The following is a 19,942-nucleotide window of genomic DNA, read 5'->3' as shown; positions in this document are numbered from 1 at the left end:
AACTTTTTGGTCCGCGCGGGTGAGACGAAAGAATTTGTTCACTAATATTTTGTCGAAATCATTATCATCATAAGGATTTAAAAAAAAAAAAAATAAGAACCCCCATGTGTTTTTTCATGACGTCACTAGCCGGACCCGCCCCCCTGCAGGCACCGACGACGCGTCAAGTCACCTCGGAGCTAATAGCATCCGAGCTCCAAAGCATGCGGACTGCGAGGCTCCGGCTGGGCGCCTTCGTGGCGCTGCTGTCGGCGGCGTGTTGCTGCTGCCGCTCGCGGGCGGAGGTGATCGACGACGTGCTGGGCAGCCTCTCCAAGGGCGCCTCGTTCCTTGAGCGCCAGCACGAGCACATCAACCTGGACGGCGTGGTGGGCTTCCTCATGCTGCAGGGTGGGTGCTGGGTGGAGGGGCCGCGTTTGTTTGTGGCGCAGTGTCCGTCTGCATGCCGCATACACTGGCTGACAGAAAAAAACATTTGAATTATCTTCATTTCAAATGTATCCCCCGTGTAGTTTTTTTTTTTTTTGGGTCAGTGTGGCTTAAAAAAAAAAAAGAAGAAAGGAAAGCACAAATTTTATTAAGAAATGCACAAATTGTAGTTTAGTACAATTCTAGTAAACCACTTTTCTCATAATATTACTGGTTTAAATCTTTAAGAATTACGTTTTTCTCTGGGAATATAATTTTTTAAAATTATTCTTTACGTTCAACTTTTAGTACCTTTTCAGCAGGTATTACCTGCAAAATTACAACTTTTTCCTACAGATATTGGAACTTATGTTTCTCGTAATACAACAACTTCATTGTCACATAATATTTTCCTTGTAAAATCACTTTTTCTCATTTTACCACTGTATCCTTGTATTGTTCAAGTTTTCTTACAACTTTTTTCCTCGTAATATGAGTTTAATTTGAGTATAATTTCAACATTAGTCACATCAAATTTCAAGATTTTTGTCTTAAAATGACGACCCTTTGTGCAGATATTAGACCATTTTTACAACTTTTTTTTCTCGTAAAAGTACAACTTTTCTCCAGTAATATTGCAATTTTTTGCGGATATTAGAACATATTTTTCTTGCAATACGGTATCACACCTTTATTCTCATATAATACATTTTTTTAAATGTAAATAAATAAATATAAATAAAGCCCCCCCCCACCCACATACACACACAAAATATTGATTGCAACTTTTTCTGGCAATATTATAACTTTTTTTTCCTTTTAAGATGACCACATTATTCTCTTGGTACACTTCAATGCATGTGTGCATTGCCTGTCGTTTGTGTGGCTGCGTTAGCCGAGCTGAAGGAGGCAGTGCGGACGTGGCCTCACTCGGACCCGGTCAGCTGGGCTCAGAGGACGGCGGCCGTCGGTCTGGTTAAGCGTCTGGATCGCAGCTTCGACAATGCCATCGCCGCCCTGCGCCAGAATGACCCCAAGTACTACCAAGGTGAAATCCTCAGCAAATTTGTATTAAACATTCATTGTAAAATTACGTTTTTATTCTGGTAATGTGACAATTTGTTTTCTGTTAAATAATAATAAAAAATTGAATATGGGCACAGCGGGCAAGTGAAACTGTAGATCGTGGGTTTGACTGGTTGCCTATTGATTGCGTACGTTCAGTGATTTGCAAAGTGCGGCTCCCTGTAGTGGTACAACAAAGAATCACTGAATTAAATGTAATTGCGCATAAGTGGATATTTTTTCATTTTTCATTTTTTAACACAGTACAGTGCATACAGGTTATTGACAAAATATGTCAAGAAAACTGCTCCAGGTGAGGCTTGAACTCACAACCTCGGCATCACTCCACAGGCTACTGTCTTATAAGTACCGCGCGCTAACCGATTGCGCCACTGGAGCACACTTTCAGGGATAGGTGTAGCGGGGCTTGACTGCAATAATAATAATAATAATAATTCAAAAATTTCACCTGAATTGTGTCCCATCCCCTAAGAGTTCGAGCCTCTTCTGTCGTGGAAGTTCTGGCAGGTTTCTGAGGAGCGGAGCAGCACTGATCCCAGCCTGGTGTACGCCGCCACCACCGGCAGCGAGTGCTACGATGAGCATCTCAGCGACAAGTGCCTCACGCTGCTGCTGGGAACCTGGTAGGGTGTTGCCGTGGAGACACTTGGCATAGCTGGCAAAAGGGCTCAATGCTGTGCTTAAGTACAAGTACAGATACTTGGGTAAAAGTAAAAAAAAAAAAAAACATATATTGCTTTAACTGCTGTAGTTGAGTAAACGTACAGAATCTGAAATGTACAAAAGTAAAAAGTTGACTGTCAAAAATGTATTTTCATCAGAATATTCTCAGGAAATAACACATTTTACCTTGTAAGATTGCAATTTTCCCTCTTAGAAAATCAACTCTTTTTCTAATAATACAACTTCTATCTTGTAAAATAAAAAAAAATATGACTTAATTGTCTTAAAAATGACAATTATAATCTCATGATATAACTTATTTTTTCTGGTTATATTACAACTTTTTTCTCATAAGAATTACAACATCTTTCTCATAAAATTACAGCAGCGGCACAGATACCTGTGTAAAAAAAAAAAAAAAAAAAGCTGATTCGACTCCTGTACATAAAGGGAAGTACGCGGGTCTTAAAAAAAAAAAAAAAAAAAAAAACACTTTTTGTCATATACTGTATCTTACAACTGTGTGACCTGACAGTCAAATATTATTAAAATGATTTTTTGAAAAATCACAGCAGACTCTTGCAAAGAGTGCCAATAAAGTTTCTTGGCCGGATTATTAACTGCGGTTAGCAACAAGTTAAAAAAAAAAAGGAGTTGGACAGCTCTCTACTTCAAATCCCATCTGAACACACAAATTACAGTACGAGTCTTCATATGTTGGCGGATGAACGCTGTACTTTGCAACCGATTCAGTGCGGCCGCCGTTCATGTTTACGTGCGTGAGGTGTGTTCAGGGACACTCCATGAATGGGAGCGAATATGTTCTTTGTTAATACTTTCGTTAAAACACTTTACGATCATTCACCATCGTTCCCGTCATATTTTGTTGCGTGTTTTTGTTTGCACGTTAAGGACGAAAGGCCTGTATTTGTTTTAGTTCCTCATTCAAAAAAAAAAAAAAAAAAAAAAAAGGGGGACTCAAGGTAGAACTACTGTACATTCAAATCTTGCTGCCACTTTGAAAGCTGCATATTACCCCTAAAAGTAAACATGTAGAAACTCTGAGATATACAAAAGTAAAAAGTAAAGTAGTCGCCGAAAATTATATACTTGTGTGAGATAAAAACAATTGACTCCTAAAATGAGGAGACGTCGTCAAATTAGATTTTCTTAAAATGTCTCCAAAAAAATGAAACTGTTATTTTTCCGAATAAAATTGAAAAAAAATCCTGCAAAGTATTACTTTGGTCGATTTTAATTTTAAGAGAAAAGTCTTCAAAATTAAAATTTTATATCACGTAAAAATGACAATTTCACTTTTGGAAAGTTACATATTTTTCTCACAATACGACTACTTTTTTCTTATAAAAATAACTTTGTCATAAAATATTTTTTAATTACATATTTCTGCAAAAATTATGTGTTTAGTATCATAAAATTAAGACCTCGTCTTGTAAAAATGACAACTTTCGTCTCATAAAATAAAAAAAAAAATATTCTTGCAGAATTTAACTTTTGTTCATGTAAAATAAAATTGAAATATCCTGTGAAGTATGACTGTTGTCTATAAAATTGGACTAAATTGTTCTTACTGGAACTCGAATTTTTCTCCGAGAAATTATACCTTTATTGTCGCGAAATGGGATTTTTTTTTTTTTTTTTTTTAGACTTTTCTCCGCATATATTATGACATTCGTCTCATAAAAGACAGACCCTGATATTTAAAAAATGACAACTTTATACACATAAAATTACAAATGTATTCTCACAGAATTTTCTCATATTACATCTTTTTTGTGTGTTTTCTTCTCATAAAATAAAATAAATGACAATTCCCCCCCCCCTCCCCCCCATGAAATTCCAGTTTTAACAAAGCATTTGTCATTTTTTTTTTACTTACGACCAATGACGATGATTTTTCATTGTAGGAAACAGAAGGGGACGCCGTGCATCGTGACCAAGCCGTGCCGCGACACCATGACCCAGTTCGGTTGTCCGCACTACTCGCTGTCCCACCAGCTGCTCTACTTCATGATCGGGAAGATGGTGAGGAAAACGAGGGGAACCTTGTTGAGAAGCTAATGTGTGGTTTTGTGCGTGTTAGAAAGGGTGCTCGAACCTGCTGAAGGGCGACACGCGAGCGTCCCGTGCCAACATGACGGAGCGCAGCTACCAGAAGATCTTCTGCTCCAACATGATGAAGACCAACCAGAACATCGGCACGGACGGACTCAGCGAGCAGACGGCAGACATCTTCATCGAGAACAGTCAGTGCTCACTGCATGCTCGCTTTTGACACCTGGCCTTAAGAAAAGAACGGACAAAAGTATTGGGACGCTGCGCAGCTCTTGATCAATCAATGAATCGGTCAGAGGTTGGATCTCGTCACTAGATCCTTCAAGTCTTAGTTGGTCATTGTAATGGAAGAACCAGCCCATCAAACACTTTGGGATGAACACAAGTAGGCTAGACAACGTCACCAGGGAATTATGACCCAAAACTAACCAGAAACTTCACGTTTGTGTTGACAGTCCTCATCTGCGGATTGGCTGGCTTCTCCGACTTCTACAAAGCCGATTGGCTGCAGCACGTCCTCCGACTGCAGGACACCGAGCTCGGCTGCTTTGGCCGTGACCGTTAAGTTTGGAAGAGCCACTTAATGTCTACCTTATGAAGTGTGCTATTGTTGAAGGTGAAGCATCTTTTCAGGGATTGGACATGTGAGATGTGTTCTGCTGTTGTGGTCAGGGAGCATCATCTCGCAGATGATCGGAGACGAGCTGCTGGAGCAACTGCAGCCTCATCACCGCGTCAAGAGGAGGGAGAAGATTCTTCCTGGTGGGTTCACACTTCATGACGGATGATTGTTAGTATCAGGTGCCAATGTGGGGGCACAAGTCAAATGACACAAAAGTGCTTTTGAAAGTCGATACAAATTTATTCAGGAACAAAAACTGAAAACAACTGAACTGGAGTTGTTGCTAGTCTGTCATACAAAAACAATGAACAAAACATGAACAACCAGTCAAAAAAAACAGTGAAGAACCATGCCAGAAACAAGGACAGAACTGTCAAGAACCAGTCAAACTCCAAGTTAAGAAGCAGTCCTGAACCAGTCAAGAACCACTCCAAAAACTCTGGCAAAAACAAGGAAAAACAGTTAACACACAGTCAAAAAGACAACCAGTCCAGATCCACGACAAATACAAGTAAAAAACTATCAAGAACCATGTCGACAGTTTTGACTTGACTTTTGTTCTTAGATGTGCTTCTTGACTAATGCTTGACCTGTAATTCATTGGCGCTTGACTGTATCTTCATGTAGTTCTAGACTGTTTCTTAACTAGGGTTTTTATGTGGTTCTTGATTTTAATTTTGGACCTGGTTCTTGACTTGTTCTTGGCGTTTCTTGACATAGTTCTTTGACAAGTTCTTGAAACTGTTTGTTGGATCTAGTTTACTTGTTCCTGAAGATTCTTTGACATAGTTGTTGACTTTTTACTGTTTTTCGGACTAGTTCTGAAGTGTTTTTCTTTTTAACTAGTTTTTGACTGGTTCTTAACATGTGCTTTGACTCTTTTAGATGTGGTTCATGGCAATTTCTAGAGTGTTCTTTGACATAGTTCTTGGCTTGTTCCTGACTGTTTTTTTTTTTTTTGTAATGGTCCTTGACTTATTCTGTACATATACAATTTAAGGTGGTTTGCGAGTGGATATTGTCATCCATTGTATCCCATAATGTACGTTTCTTGTTTTAAGATGGCTGCTCCAGTCACATGACGGCTGTGGCGGTGGGCGCCCTGGGAGGATATTTAAACTTCTACCTGACGGAGCAGGACATAACCAAGAGACCCCTTTCGTGAAGTCCCCCTTTTCCCCTACTCCACACGAACCCACCCACCGTGGCTCCAAAATGGAAACTTTATTCCTGCCTGCTTTTTTTTTTTTTTTTTTTTAATATATAAATAAAGCTTGAACTCTAAATCCACAAGAATGACAACCAACACTTTTTAAGTCTAGAACGTCCCCTCAGTAGAGCAAGAGCTCGGCCAAGGCCTTTTTCATCGAAACTGTTCCTGGATGCCCACCGGCACTTTACTGTATGTGTTCTTTGTGGACCAGCTTGCTAACATACCAACAAACACGTTATATAAATAACAGCTAGGTTAAGGGTGTCAAACTCAAGGCCAGCGGGGGCACATCCAACACTTATTTTGGCCCGCAAAACCTTGCCACATTTTTTTCCTTGACTTTTGTTCTTTGTTCCAAATAAAAGGAAGTAGTCCACTAAAAGAGTCTGTGGTGTTGTCTTTGGTTGGGTCTTCACTCATTCCAGCTGGTGACTTTGTAGAAGAGGGCCTTGAGTAGCCGGGCCTCGTAGGTGACCGTGTTCTTGCCCATTTGGACGGGAGATTCCTCCAGCGGCTGCTCGATGATGGCGGGCACCTCCCGTCCGTACTCTGAGACCCCACCCCCAGGAGAAAAAAAAAAAAAAAGCATTTTGAATTGGTCCCAGGTGGATCATTTGACATTTTGATGATCAGTCAGGAAATACGCTACTCACACAAAGTTTGTGATATAGCCTTTCAGGTCAAATTTCAGGATGGATTTTGGAAAAGGTCGTCACTCCCAAAAACTTGAAATGATTGGAAATGTCATTCATTTGTACCAGCCCCCCACCCCCACCCCAAAAAAAGGTTTGTAATGTTTTTAATGAGAAAAAACATACAGTAAGGACATAATTAAATATAACGTAAAGCGTTAAACAATTTTTGCCACATTTTTTGCTTCAATTCAGTGGATATTGTGCTGCTCTTTCTGGTGTGCATGCCTTAGCCACATTAAGGCAACAATTCCGTTTTTTGTTTGTCAATATGGGGTGCTGCGTGTACATTAGTGAGGAAAAAATGTAACTGAAATGATTTTAGCAAATGGCTACACTGTAACAAAGAGTGAAACATTTAAAGGGGTCTGAATACGTTCCGCACCCACTGTATATATTCAAGTATTAGGATAGAATATTTATTTATTTATTGTTTTAGTAATTTGGGGAAGTTTTAAACGGAATCCAACTTGTTTTGCTGATGTATGATTCGTGATGTATAGGATGGGGCGAAACAAGTTTGCTTTGCTTCTTGGCCATACGCCTTTGCGTATTGAAATGAAGGGCCCCGTTGTATTGTGTTGTTTGCTAATACGGTGCAACAACCAAATAAAAATGATCAATCAATTTTCCTCATGTTTTTGTGATTGTAGGCTGGCTACTACTGTAGTGTGGACTGAATGGGTGGCAACAAGGGGGGGAATGTAATGCCAGTATTTTGAGGGTAGTATCCTGTGAGCAACAACAACCAAAAACAGCTCCCCATTATGCCAAGACGACATCATACATGGTCCAGCGCTACCAGTGTGTGTGTGTGTCTGTGCGCTTCCGCATCACCTTCACAGTTCTCCAAGAACTGAATGCACTCCTGGACCACCACCCCCTTCAGTGTGATGATGTGCTTGGACATGTTCTCCAGCAGGGACAGGAAACAGCGCTTGGCGTAAAACCACGTGTCCGTGCCCAGCTACACAAAGCGCGCGCGCACACACACACACACACACACGAAACACACACACACACACACACGTAGTACGAGGTATAAATATAAAGTTGGCCTAGCTCAATTAATAAAGAGCAGTTACCTTCTTGTTGTAAGGCTCCAGGCTCTTAATGACACGAGAGATGCCAAAATTGTAGTTGCCCTTGGCGCAGTACAACGTGCTGAGGACCAAAAAAATATACATACACATGTAAAAAATAGATATTGTTTTTTTTCCGGATGATTGAGAGGTGTTAAAAGTCACCCGATGACCAGGTTGACGATGCACAGGTGGAAGACTTTCTTGTCTGGGTCGTCATAGGAGATCTGCTCCTCCTCCTTCTCGATCTTCCTCATTAGCTCCTCGGCCTGCAAGACGTTTTCACTCCATCAGTGCTGAATAGTCACAGTCGCGCTATCCAGTGATTTAAGGTATGCAAATAATACAAGTTACCTCTTCATTTTGGCTGTTCATGATGTAGGACACGCACAAGTTGGCCAGGACCACAGCGCTCACATTCAAGATCTACATCAAGATCAACAAATATTTGATTTTGATTTTAAAGTTTTGAATGATTTTATTTTTTTTTTTTAAATGTGTTTATATTCCATTTCTGGATTTTGTTTATTTCTGTTTAATTTTTCTTTTTAACTGTTCTTTTTATTGAAATTTGCTTTCCTGTTGTTCTGTTCAGTGCTTGGTTTAAATGGTCGAAATCTAGTTTGTATTTTTTTTTTTTTTTTTTTAATGTTTTTCAAGTATGCACACTATGTATATAGACTCTTCTATTCGGCGGATATTTTAAATTGCCTTTTATTCTTTTAAACTGAAAATAAGCTAAGGCGAGCTCCGAACTAACCACTACTGACCCTTCCAACGTTCATAATGACAAATTTCCTCCTTCTGACAGTTGCAATTAATCATAATGCACTGCAAACAAAAACACACACACAAAAACAAGAAAAGTTTCACGCATTGTAAAAGAAAAAAATTGAAAATAATAATAAAATATATAATATAATAAAAAAAGGCAAGGCAAAGCTACTTTCTCTATTTTTACCGGCGTTTTGTACGTGCACAGGCAATCCTGCACGCTACACTGCTCCACCTGTGCACAAAGGTTAAAGCGTCAAATGACCTAACAACGCACTTTAATAATAAGCTTTAACCTCGTCCTTCACGCGCCTGGTGGCGTCACTCACGTCGTCGTAGTGCTTCTTGACGATGGGCTCGTACAAGCTGATGGCCTCCTTGTACTTGTTCTGCATGAAGAGCACATGGGCCACGTTCAGCTTCCACGTGTCGTCCTCATTGCACACCTCCATGGACTTGTGGAAGATCTTCTCCACCATCGCAAAGTTTTCACGATTCCAGTAGATCTTGGCTTGGGCCATCAGGACCACGATGTACCTGTGCGGAAGACGTAGAAGAAGAAAGGTGGAGAATGAGATGGAGGCATTTATTGCAAGAATGCCTTTTCTGAACACAGCATAGACGACATCAAGGATGAATGATAAGAGCCAAGTTGAACAATAGAAATGAACACGACTAGAAATATTCCAGCCGTGTGCACGTGTGTTCTCACTTCTCCTGCATGGTGTCATACTCCTGGAGGGCTTTCTTCTGCCCGTCATCGTCTCGAGCCGTCTTGGCCTCTTGCAGCTGCAAACGTTCAGCAAACACAATGAAATAAGTCTCATATATACACAAAAAGATGAAATACGCTTTGTAATGTAATACATAAAGTGATTGTGTTGTTGTTGTTGTTGCCACTTTATTTTGCGAATCCGAAATGTAATCCGTGCACTGTATTTAGGTAAGCATGTATGAAGAGTACAATGATTGAATACAATTATAAAAGTCAGGGGCGGCTGTCACACGTGGAGGCGAAGGAGAGGAACGCAAAAAGACCATGTTCAGTCTTCACCGGGCACCAAACCTGCTGCAGACTCTGGGCTTGAGACCGTTACATTTGAACTTTTGCCATCCCTCTCTTATTAATACAGCGGAACTTCGATTTAACGGATATCTGAAGTAAGGGACCGTCTGGACAGTACATGGGTCCAAAATTAGTTTCCAGTTGTCACTTAATTCGCCGTTGACAAAGTGTTAGTTCCAGAATTGGCCGCTGCTGTTTACTGGCGCTGTGGCACAATATAGCCAGAGACTGGGACACACATATTTCGGGTCACATGTAAACAATAACTAGATCCAGCCAACATACTGTACATGCCCATGTCGACCATGTTGAATGTGGCGACATTTCCAGGCATTGCATCGAATGCGGCGGCCATGATGTCAGGAGTTCTGTTGTATCTATTGCCGCATAGAGCTCTGGTAAACGATGACATCACCTCGCATTTACGTCAAGACAGAGCATGCGCAGATTAGAGTCTTCAATCAACCTACCATGCATGCTTTTGGGATGTGGGAGGAAACGGGAGTACCCGGAGAAAACCTAAGCAGGCACGGAGGGAACACTCAATATCCAACAACATATTTTTTTGGAATAATAGTGTATCCCATCTGATTCAATAAATATTCATGTTAAAAATTTTTTTGGGCTTGTTCGGCCCACAACCTAAAAGTGCGCTTTGAGTTTTGGCCCCCTGCTCTATGCGTTTAATCTTAACGGATTTGGAAATAGGAAGCACACTCATTCCTGGCGGCTCACGAGAGCGACATGATTGTCACCATGACCGAGCACATCAGCGTAGTACGTTTGGATGCAATTTAAAACTTTTCAAACATTTTCAAGCTTTTTTATATTTATTTACAATCACTTTGTACTGTACTGGGCGTTTAAGGCCACGAGAAAAAAAAAACAATACAAAACAAAACAGTAATGTTGTACTGTACAGCAATATGGGTGCATAATGCCACAAAAAAAAGGGCTTGAATATCAACGACGATCGGCTGTAACAGACGACACCCCCCCATTAGTCCGTTAAATCGAGGTTCCACTGTATTTTGTAATAACTCATAGCAGGTAGGGCTGTGAAAAAAATACAATTGGCTAACTCGGCTAAGTCGACCGCACAAATCGGTCGAAGCAAAAATGTCTGCCTCGAGGCAATAAAAAATCTGACTAAAAGCATATTTGCGCAGCCCAGAACCAACTGGCCAGTGTCCATGTTGGTACTGTGTCCTGACTCCGTACCAGCATGTGCAGTTTAAGGATAAAAGTCCGGAGGGGGAGGGGGGATTACTCGAGTACTTGACGAATTATAGGGTAATCGATTGTAAAAAGATTCAATAGTGAACACCAGAGTTGCTATTGGACTATATGGCTGCAGATCAGCTCTTCTGATTGAGATAAAATGGTTTACCCCCTTTTTAGCCAGAAACACTCATAAAGAGAAAAAGGGAGGCAAGGGAGGTGTCTTGAAAGCCCACAACGGAAGAAAAGTAGGTGGACGACCTGCTTGGCCAGCTTGCGCAACTTCTCTGTCATTTTGCCGATCATGTCATCAAATTTCCTGAATGCCTGAACACACAAACAAAAAGACACCTGGTCTTACTGATGTCATAATAATACCACCACAATGCATCTGATTCTTATTCTACCTCCTCTGGTGCCGTCTGGCAGGTCAGCAAGGCATCAAGAAACTCGTACTCATACTAAAAAGGCAAGCAAAAACACACTTATGTTTCCTTCAGCGGACAACCTTCACAATGCTTAAGGATGTTTCAAACCAGAACACCAAAGATGACACATTAAGTTGAGTACAACTCACTGGAGAAAGCAATTTGTAGGTGAGGTGTGCATTTTCTGCCAGGACGTCAGCTGCCAAATCAAAATACTGCCAAGAAACAAGCGTAAGGTTGTATCCAACAAATAGTCCGAAGTCTGGGCACGTGAACTGTTGATAATATACCTCATGTTTGCAGTAGAGCAGCAGCAAGTTACCAAAGGTGACGGGCGGGAAGGACGGCTGCTGCAGCAGGAAGGCCAACTTCTCAAAGCCTTGCGAGGGCTTGGTGTCCATGTTAAGCAGAGCCTGGTTGTGCAGTGTCACCGTGTCCAACTCCTGTGTGTCACATCATCACGACAACAGACTTCACTGAAACAGACACTCTTATATTTTCATTTTTTGTGTTTTGGGGTTATACTTCTGGAAGTGCGTATCATGTGTTACTCACACGAAGCCATTCGAACTGTGCTGGACTTTGGCACCGTCGTGTTTATTTCGGATGTGCAAGTTGGTGGTTGTCGTGAAAAAGTGGCAAAAATAATGACACGACTTGTATGACACCTATATTGCATGAGCGTATGTGCCCATGCACGTTGGTCACAGGCTGAACACGAGCGGTCCAAGAACTGACCCCGTGTCTCATTGCCATTCGATGAGATTGAAAAATTCTAATGTTTCCCAAATAAACATTCCTTTCCTCCAGGTAGGTCCTGAACCATTTAGGGACTTCCAACGTGCTCAGCAGTATGTTGTGGTCTACTGTATCAATGGTGTTTATATATTATGCAAGTTGTCAGTAATAAACCATTGTGTTAGGGCAAATGTATGGCACAACATTATTACAATTTACACTGTTGAAGTCCGCGTGTGTTTTGTAATAAATGCCACGAGAGGACACGAGACGTTCTCACAACAGGAGAAGCGGGACCGACAGACTGACAGACGCACACGCACGCACATTCTCGGTTACCTCCTCTGATCTCGGCGGCATGTCCGTCAAAGCCTCCTGAGCTCCTTTTACTGCCAATGGAGATTTGAATAATCAATTCATCTTTTATTCACATTGCAATTACAAAAAACCGAAGCGGATACTACAATATTTTAGAATATTAAAAGGTGTAATAAAGCTGCTTTCTATAGAAAAGTGAAAGGCTATTGTGGAAAGAATCCTGCTATGCATGTAATATGGCTTCCATCTGTCAATCAAAGTTTTACGTTGGCGATGTTCGTGTGTAGTTTCTTGCAACCCGATCTCTTACAGTTCTTCAGCTGGTACTCGATGGCAGCCTTGAGGTTGAAGGCTTCCACCAGGGCAGTCTGATGCAGCACCAGCGTGTTGCCCACGCTGCGCACGTCGATGCCCTCCGTCGTCAGGCCGACGCTCAGCTCTGCCGCAATGGGAGAGGCACAACTTTTTAGGATCGAGGGACCCTCTTACAAGGGATACATTTGTCCGAGACGAAGCGTGGGGAGAAATTTGGAGCTTCCGATGGTCTTCAACTACTTCAGTGATCAGGAGGGAACGCTGCTGGAAACATGTTGTAAGATATTTTAGCACTCCATTCCACGGAGAGTTTAAAAATGCCCCTGTGTCCTGCTGGAGACAATGTGGTTCGAGTGAGACAAATCATTTTCACGTATTTTGGGGATGCCCCACATTGACACCAAACTGGAGGGAAATACAAAAACCATCTACCGTTGAATTTTGAGAGTCCGCATTTTGGTCAAAATCAACTATTGATTTGAAGGAAGGAAGAAAAACTATTATAAGCTCTTCTAGCGGCTAGTAAAACGTGAAAGTGGTTAACTCCATCACCTCGAACATTGGGCGAGTGGTTTTGGGATAATTCTAGAGCACACCAAGCAAAAAAAATATGCAAAGATTTCAACAATTCCATTATTTTTCTGTCAATATGGGGTGCTGTGTGTACATTAATGAGGAAAAGAATAAACTTGAATGATTTTAACAAATGGGTGCAATATAACAAAGAGTGAAGAATGTAAGGAGGTCTGAATACTGGAGGGATGTGTGTGTACCAACAAAGACATTTCACACGTTCAATAACAACTTAGCCACTGCTAAACTTCAGCAACTTCGCTCGGCTAAAGAGGACGCCGATCAAAATGAGGACAGAACCCTCTACAATCGGGCTATAAACCAGCTGACAAAAGAAATTAACCTCGCAAAGAGAAATTATGCAGAAAAGGTGGAAAAACTGTTTACTGCTAACAAATCTGAATCAGTCTGGCGTGGATGACAATCCCTAACAAACTACAAGCGACCATCCCCTCAAGCGGAGAACAATAAAGGACTAGATGACGACTTCAACACAGCAGATTTCAAAAGGACACTTTCACATCCCACACCCACCTAGCCGCACCACCAACCACCATCACACCTCTGACTCCCCATTCTGCGTTGACAATCCATGAACAGGGTGTGAGACGCATCTTCCAACAACAAAAGATCACAAAGGGGCGGGCCCAGACCTTGTGTCCCCATCCTGCCTCAAAGTCTGCACGGACCAGCTTGCTCCAGTCTTCACACAGATCTTCAATAGCTCTCTGGAACTGTGTGTAGCTTCTTGCAACCCGATCTCTTACAGTTTTTCAGCTGGTACTCGATGGCAGCCTTGAGGTTGAAGGCTTCCACCAGGGCAGCAGACATTCTAGCAGCTTCTTCCTTCTTGCCATTAACTTCTTCAACAGTTACCTTACAATTCAATTGTAACATGCTGCCAATTTTGCACATCTATGTCGGGACACTTCTACGTTATTCACGCACTCACTGTCGTAGTCTCGTCACTGTGCACTATTTGCGTATCTGTTGTTGACCAATACGGGGCACTCGTGCTTGAGAACTCTCTGCACCATTTGCACAATTGTTGTCACTGTTCCAGATTAGTCATTTCAAACTGCTTTAAATTGCTCGATGACTCTGCATCATTTGCACAATTGTCATTGTATCAGCATTACCACATTACTGGTAACCTTGCAGGTGCTGTAGGATTTTAATGACACGGCGTAGCGTGTTACCAATGGTTTTCCTGATGACTGTGGTCCCAGCTGTCTTGAGAATCATTAACAAGTTCCTTCCATGTAGTTCTGGACTGATGCCCAACCTTTCTCATGATCATTGATACCCCACAAAAGTACCCCACAAGGTGAAATCTTGCAAGGAGCCCCAGATGGCAGGAGATTGACAGTCATTTTATTCTCATTATTCTAATTCTAATTTTATTCTAATTAGGTGTCTCCTTTTCACTCAGCCTCTTGCCAATGGTCTTGTAACCCATTCCAGCCTTGTGCAGGTCTACAATTTTGTCCCTGATGTCCTTAGAAAGTTCTTTGGTCTTGCCCATGATGTTTTAGCAGGGCCGTTTTAGCTGGGCCATAACCATAACTACCATGTGGCCCGTAATGGCAATTTGACATCACGATCAAGTCAGATACCTGGATGCTCCCGGATGCCTCGCTCGATGATCTCACCGATGTATTTGAGGGCCTGCGCGTAGTTGCTGAGCCTGTAGTAGCATAGCGCGATATTGTATGACAGAGCTGGCACAGAGAACAAAAAAAAAAAAAAGTTTTTTTCTTCTTTTTTTTTTTCGGTAGTGATTTATGTTTGAGTGTGTTTGTGTACTTACCAGGCACATATCCCAGCACCTGCATGGCCGATGTGAACTTCTTGCAGGCGTCCTCGTACTTGGCATCCTGGTAGAGCAGGCAGCCCATGTTGTACACGTAGTCAGTGTCCTCCGGGGGAAGCTGCTCCACCAGAGACTGCACCCACGCACGACAGTCAGCAATAATAAAAGTCAGTCGGCAATACTATCAGATAGCAATAACTGCGAGTCACTCACCAATACTATTAGTCAGCAATAATAACCATCAGTAAGTAATACTAATGCAACGGACACGCCGTTACAGATGACCCCCGCCAACCCTTTGTTCCTCCTGTCTGGGACAATGCCTGGAGGACTAGCAACACCCACAGGTGGCGGCGAGCTACTGCAACTCTGGAGGAACTAATCACAATCTTCACTGGATTTGAACGTTATATTATAGTTTAAGAACTTTGCATGAACGCCTTAGTGTTACCATCTCAATAGCGCCTCCAGTGATTGTATTTCTGCCAATTTGAATGTCTGATGTCAAATCTGTTTGTCAGCTAAACCGGATGAGACGTTTCACCTTTCAACACAAATGCCACATTGCAAATAATATACTGTTCTCAACAACCACATACAATTGAAACATTCGTTCCAGGGATTAAAGAGGATCTGCGAGTGACAATGCAAAGCTAAAAAAAAATGGTCTCGTTATCTTAAATCCAACAATTAATATTTTATCCCACTGGTTTTAAACCACAAAATAATCCTAGGTTGGAAAAGTAACATTAAGAGGCGGTCAATCTTCCCTGTGGGGGGGGACCACCCCTTTTTGGCTGGGCATAAAGGCTGGAGCTCCCTTTGTTGAGTGCTGGCACTCGTTTGACCAACTTGCCGAAGACTGGCTCAGCCACGAGGTGGCGAGGACACATCGGACCCTTCCCCGCCTCAGGGCACCCTCCCAGCGCGCCGAGCTACCCTTTTGGGTTTCTGGGCAGCTCACGGGCAAGGTCCTTTGGGAAGGAAGCGGGCGGCACACGTCGCCGCCCTGCCTGGGAACTTTTTTTTTTCTTTTCCTTCCTCCTCCTTCCGCCAAATCCACCCGTCCCCCGTGCGGACCGGACAGATACAGATTAGTGCATATTTGGGTTTAAATTAACGATAACGGAAACCCCAAGCTATATGCATTGTCACTACCCGCTCACTGCAGATGTTCATCTGTCCTTTGTTTTGTTTTTGGTAGATCTCATTAGATTTAAACAACAGACCTCTGGTTATCGAGAACTCTTATCTAATCCCTGTAGCAACCTTCTGCCCTCATACATGTACTGTACTATTCTAACATACTTCTCTGCCACTCCAGACGTCCGCATGCAGTACCACAGTTCCTCTCTGAGAACTCTGTCATAGGCTTTCTCTAGATCTACAAAGATCTAGATCTCTAGATCACAATGTTGCTCCTTCTGACCTTCTCTGTACTTCCTCCATCAACACCCTCAGGGCAAACAATGCATCTGTGGTACTCTTTTTAGGCATGAAACCATATTGTTGCTCGCAAATACTCACTTCTGTCCTGAGTCTCGCCTCCACTACTCTTTCCCATAACTTCGTCGTGTGGCTCATCAACTTTATTCCTCGATAGTTCCCACAGCTCTGCCCATCACCTTTGTTCTTAAAAATGGGCACCAGCACACTTTTCCTCCATTCCACAGGCATCTACTCACCCGCTAGAATTCTGTTGAACAAGCTGGTCAAAAACCCCACAGCCACCTCTCATGGATGCGTCTGTACCTCCACAGGAATGTCGTCAGGACCAACTGCCTTTCCGTTTTTTATCCTCTTTAGTGCCTTTCTGACTTCTCCCTGACTAATCATTGCTACTTCCTGGTCCACCACACTCTTCTTCTTCGACACGGAGTTAATGTCTTTTGCGGAGCCGATCAATGTCGGCGAACGATGACATTGAAGCCGATCAGCCGATTAGCATAAAATGCTCATTATCGGCTGCTAACGATCAAACCGATTAGATCGGTTTAAAGTCTCCAATAAATAAGTATCAGTCAGAATAATACACCTCAACAATAATCAGTCAGCAATACCAACCATCAGTCACCAATACTACCTACCAGTCAGTAATACTAACTACCAACAATAATAACTGTCATAATTGATAACAAACCTATCGGTCAACAATAGTCACGAGAAGTCAGGAATAAAAACTAAATACAAATAAAGAAAACCAATTCATCTTTTGGGATGGAGGTTACTTTGGCAGCAGAGTAATTCTCCTCAAAATATTTGATGGAGGCTTGCAGTTTGATCATCTGTAGAGAAGAAAGAGGAAGAGGGACAATTTAGAAAAATCACTTAAATGTCAGCTGTGTTGTCTTTTTCTCCTATTTGGGGTATTCACTGAACACCATCTTGATCATTGCGTGGACCAAGTGACCTTGGTTTGGCTGCTGGGCGTATCCAGGGCGAAGGAAGCCTTGGTGGCCTCGGCATAGGCGCCCGCCTTGTACAGACTCTGAGCGTAGTACAGCCGGTACTCCTCCACCTCGGGGTGCAGCTGCGTCAGCTGCTCGTAGCACTCGGCCGCGCCGCTGAAGTCCTGGACGTGGTAGTAGCAGAAGCCCAGCAGGGACAGCGCCGCCCGAGACTTGAAACACAAAACAGGAACGATTTCCACATTTTTTTTAGACTTTAAATAGACTATCGTTGCATTTTTGGGGAATGTGAGAGGAAGTCAGAGTACCCAGAAAAACACCCATACCAAGCACAGGGAGAACATGCAATCTCCTCACAGGAAGGGCAGAGCCAAGATTCGAACCCTGTACCTCAGAAATGCGAGGCAGACATACCTAACACTAGTCCGCCTTTAAATGATTATTAAATTACATTAAATGTATTCAGTGATTGGACTCGTCTTGCGAATTAGAATTTTCTAGTGTAACATCAAACACTTTCATTGGGGTGTGCTCCTTTCCCCCCCTCTAATATTTGAAGCTGTGAGAAAGAGATGGGACATCCTTATGATCAAACACTTACCCTGGTGTGCTTTTGAAGTTGGCTGTTGAGAATGTGAATGGCCTCAACATACTGGCTGTCCTTAATCTACAAGACAAATCAACATGACGCCACATCACGTTTTTCTTATTAATAGTCATTTTGTAACTCAAACAGGTCTTTTCTTGTTTCATTGCTGAGCCATGTTAATAGTGAATCGCTGTTTACAAGCAAGAAACAGTAACATAATTCAATGAATGTTCCTGTAGTTTGACGTCAAGCTACCGAGCTAAAACTAAGCTAAGCACATCCAGGACAACTCCCGTCACATAACCTTCGTATTCTTACCAGTTTATAGATAGTAGCAGTATACTCCCCGTCTTTTATCGTCATCATGATGCCAAACGTGTAGATTTCACAGCTCCAAATGAGACCGAATCTGCCAAATTCCCAAAAAACAAGCGACGCTAACTAGCCAGTTAGCTAGCTGGCGTGCTCGCACAGAGCAAGCTGACTTGTGTTACCTAGCAACCTCCCGCACCGGAAGTAAGAGTTTTGACGGGCGTTTATGAAAACCAATCATGTTTGAGGATGCAGCAACTACGATATTAAATATTCTGTTCGTTATTTACATAGTTTTAGATAACAGCAGTGCACACCCTTTATTGCCAGGGATTAAAAGAACAACCTTTATTTATTTATTTATATAGTGAGGGGGAAAAATATATATATATTACAGCAATTTTTTAAGAAATGGCCGTATCAATTCTGCCTAGCTACAAGTGGCCAGGAACAGATAAACAACAGTTCTGTTTGCAAGTTAAGCTTCTAAATTGTAAAGTTTTATTATGAATAACAAACGATGAATACACACGCCTACACTAATCGTGAATATGTGTAAAAAGACAAACATACATTGTAGTGTGCAAATGGAAGTGCCCACGGATGTACTGGGCCCAAAATTCAGCCCGGGAATTTAAATGGCGAGACCCCCTGTGCGTCAAGTGAAGACCGAATTTTTTTGGGTTTCTCCTGCCTTGTAACGAAGTCCCGAATACTAACCAGTTAGCGGTCACCGTGATTTTAGGTCTCATCACTTTTATACACTACATGCATAATACAATTGCCTACCCAGTACGGCAGCGTTACACACGGAATATCTACCGGTCTGTTTATTGCTGCTTCCTGTTCCATTCTCTTCCTTCTCCCCCAATAAGACCACCACATCTTCCTGCTCCTCCTCGTTCTCCAAGAACAGCACCACCTCCTCACTGCCATCATGGGTTCACCCAGTCGCTCAATAACCCCTCTGCTCGTGACCCCCCCCCCCCTGGTGCTGCTAATCATCATCATCATCATCATTCTCATCATCATCATGAGTTATGTTCCCGTCAAAATGAGGATGTCGTCTGGGACAAAATGAGGATGTCTTCTGGGTAGATGAAGACGCCGCTCACACTTCGCAGAGGAGATTCAGGACCCTGTTCATAACAGGAAGATTCCGTCACGAATCACAAACACATGCTGCAGCCTGCAGGTTATACAGGTAATCTATACCGGGACTGCGGCCGGCTGCCGGGACTCTCGGCTCGGCGTGCACGGCGCGCGCGACCGATTCGCTCGTGCACGGCTTTGTTGACATCAGGCTGCCCTATAAATCGTCTTGCATTTGTTGAATAATAGTCTGTAATTATGTTTTGTTAAAAGATGGCTGTGTGTGCTGGAAATTATATAGGAATTATCCTATTAAAAAAAAAAAAAAAAAAAAAGATTCTTGGCCAGGTGGGCCCGGAATGGACCGCCGTTTGGGAGTTGTCCCGAAATCCCCAATTGCCACCCACCCCTGGAACTGCCCTCCACCGCAGAATCAAAATGGCAACAGCCAGT

The 19,942-nt window shown here is 42.4% G+C and overlaps 2 protein-coding genes and 1 non-coding gene across 10 annotated transcripts; 1 reads left to right on the top strand and 2 right to left on the bottom strand.

Annotated features, from left to right (window-relative positions):
- Positions 1 to 142: 142 nt before the first annotated feature.
- On the top strand, positions 143 to 6,453 carry c16h16orf89 (chromosome 16 C16orf89 homolog). Of its 4 annotated transcripts, none has more exons than XM_061700010.1 (8): positions 143 to 390; positions 1,304 to 1,456; positions 1,967 to 2,117; positions 4,086 to 4,203; positions 4,262 to 4,424; positions 4,689 to 4,793; positions 4,906 to 4,995; positions 5,917 to 6,453. In XM_061700010.1, the coding sequence occupies exons 1-8, from the start codon at positions 204 to 206 to the stop codon at positions 6,018 to 6,020; spliced, it is 1,071 nt and encodes a 356-aa protein (XP_061555994.1). In that variant the 5' UTR covers positions 143 to 203; the 3' UTR covers positions 6,021 to 6,453. The 4 variants fall into 4 exon arrangements, with proteins under 4 accessions (XP_061555994.1, XP_061555993.1, XP_061555995.1 ...); XM_061700009.1 differs by having other exon boundaries at positions 4,867 to 4,995; XM_061700011.1 differs by having other exon boundaries at positions 278 to 368; positions 1,233 to 1,456; positions 4,867 to 4,995.
- trnai-uau (transfer RNA isoleucine (anticodon UAU)) lies at positions 1,779 to 1,872 on the bottom strand. Its single transcript has 2 exons — positions 1,835 to 1,872; positions 1,779 to 1,814 (listed from the first exon to the last, which is right to left on the bottom strand). It is a non-coding gene; the product is annotated as a tRNA-Ile (tRNA).
- Positions 5,075 to 19,332, bottom strand: ift70 (intraflagellar transport 70). Of its 5 annotated transcripts, none has more exons than XM_061700004.1 (19): positions 19,187 to 19,332; positions 18,098 to 18,163; positions 17,499 to 17,708; positions 17,317 to 17,373; positions 15,086 to 15,221; positions 14,892 to 14,996; positions 12,698 to 12,826; positions 12,397 to 12,458; positions 11,622 to 11,774; positions 11,481 to 11,546; positions 11,311 to 11,364; positions 11,165 to 11,230; positions 9,329 to 9,405; positions 8,946 to 9,153; positions 8,197 to 8,268; positions 8,008 to 8,111; positions 7,846 to 7,924; positions 7,598 to 7,727; positions 5,075 to 6,617 (listed from the first exon to the last, which is right to left on the bottom strand). In XM_061700004.1, exons 1-19 carry the CDS (start codon positions 19,280 to 19,282, stop codon positions 6,481 to 6,483), a joined length of 2,007 nt encoding a protein of 668 aa, XP_061555988.1. In that variant the 5' UTR covers positions 19,283 to 19,332; the 3' UTR covers positions 5,075 to 6,480. The 5 variants fall into 5 exon arrangements, with proteins under 5 accessions (XP_061555988.1, XP_061555989.1, XP_061555990.1 ...); XM_061700005.1 differs by having other exon boundaries at positions 12,409 to 12,458; XM_061700006.1 differs by having other exon boundaries at positions 19,220 to 19,332.
- Between the last annotated feature and the right edge of the window lie 610 nt (positions 19,333 to 19,942).

This window comes from Phycodurus eques, chromosome 16, assembly GCF_024500275.1.
Source record: "Phycodurus eques isolate BA_2022a chromosome 16, UOR_Pequ_1.1, whole genome shotgun sequence".
NCBI lineage: Eukaryota > Metazoa > Chordata > Actinopteri > Syngnathiformes > Syngnathidae > Phycodurus > Phycodurus eques.
This window is presented reverse-complemented; position numbering and strand designations above follow the sequence as displayed.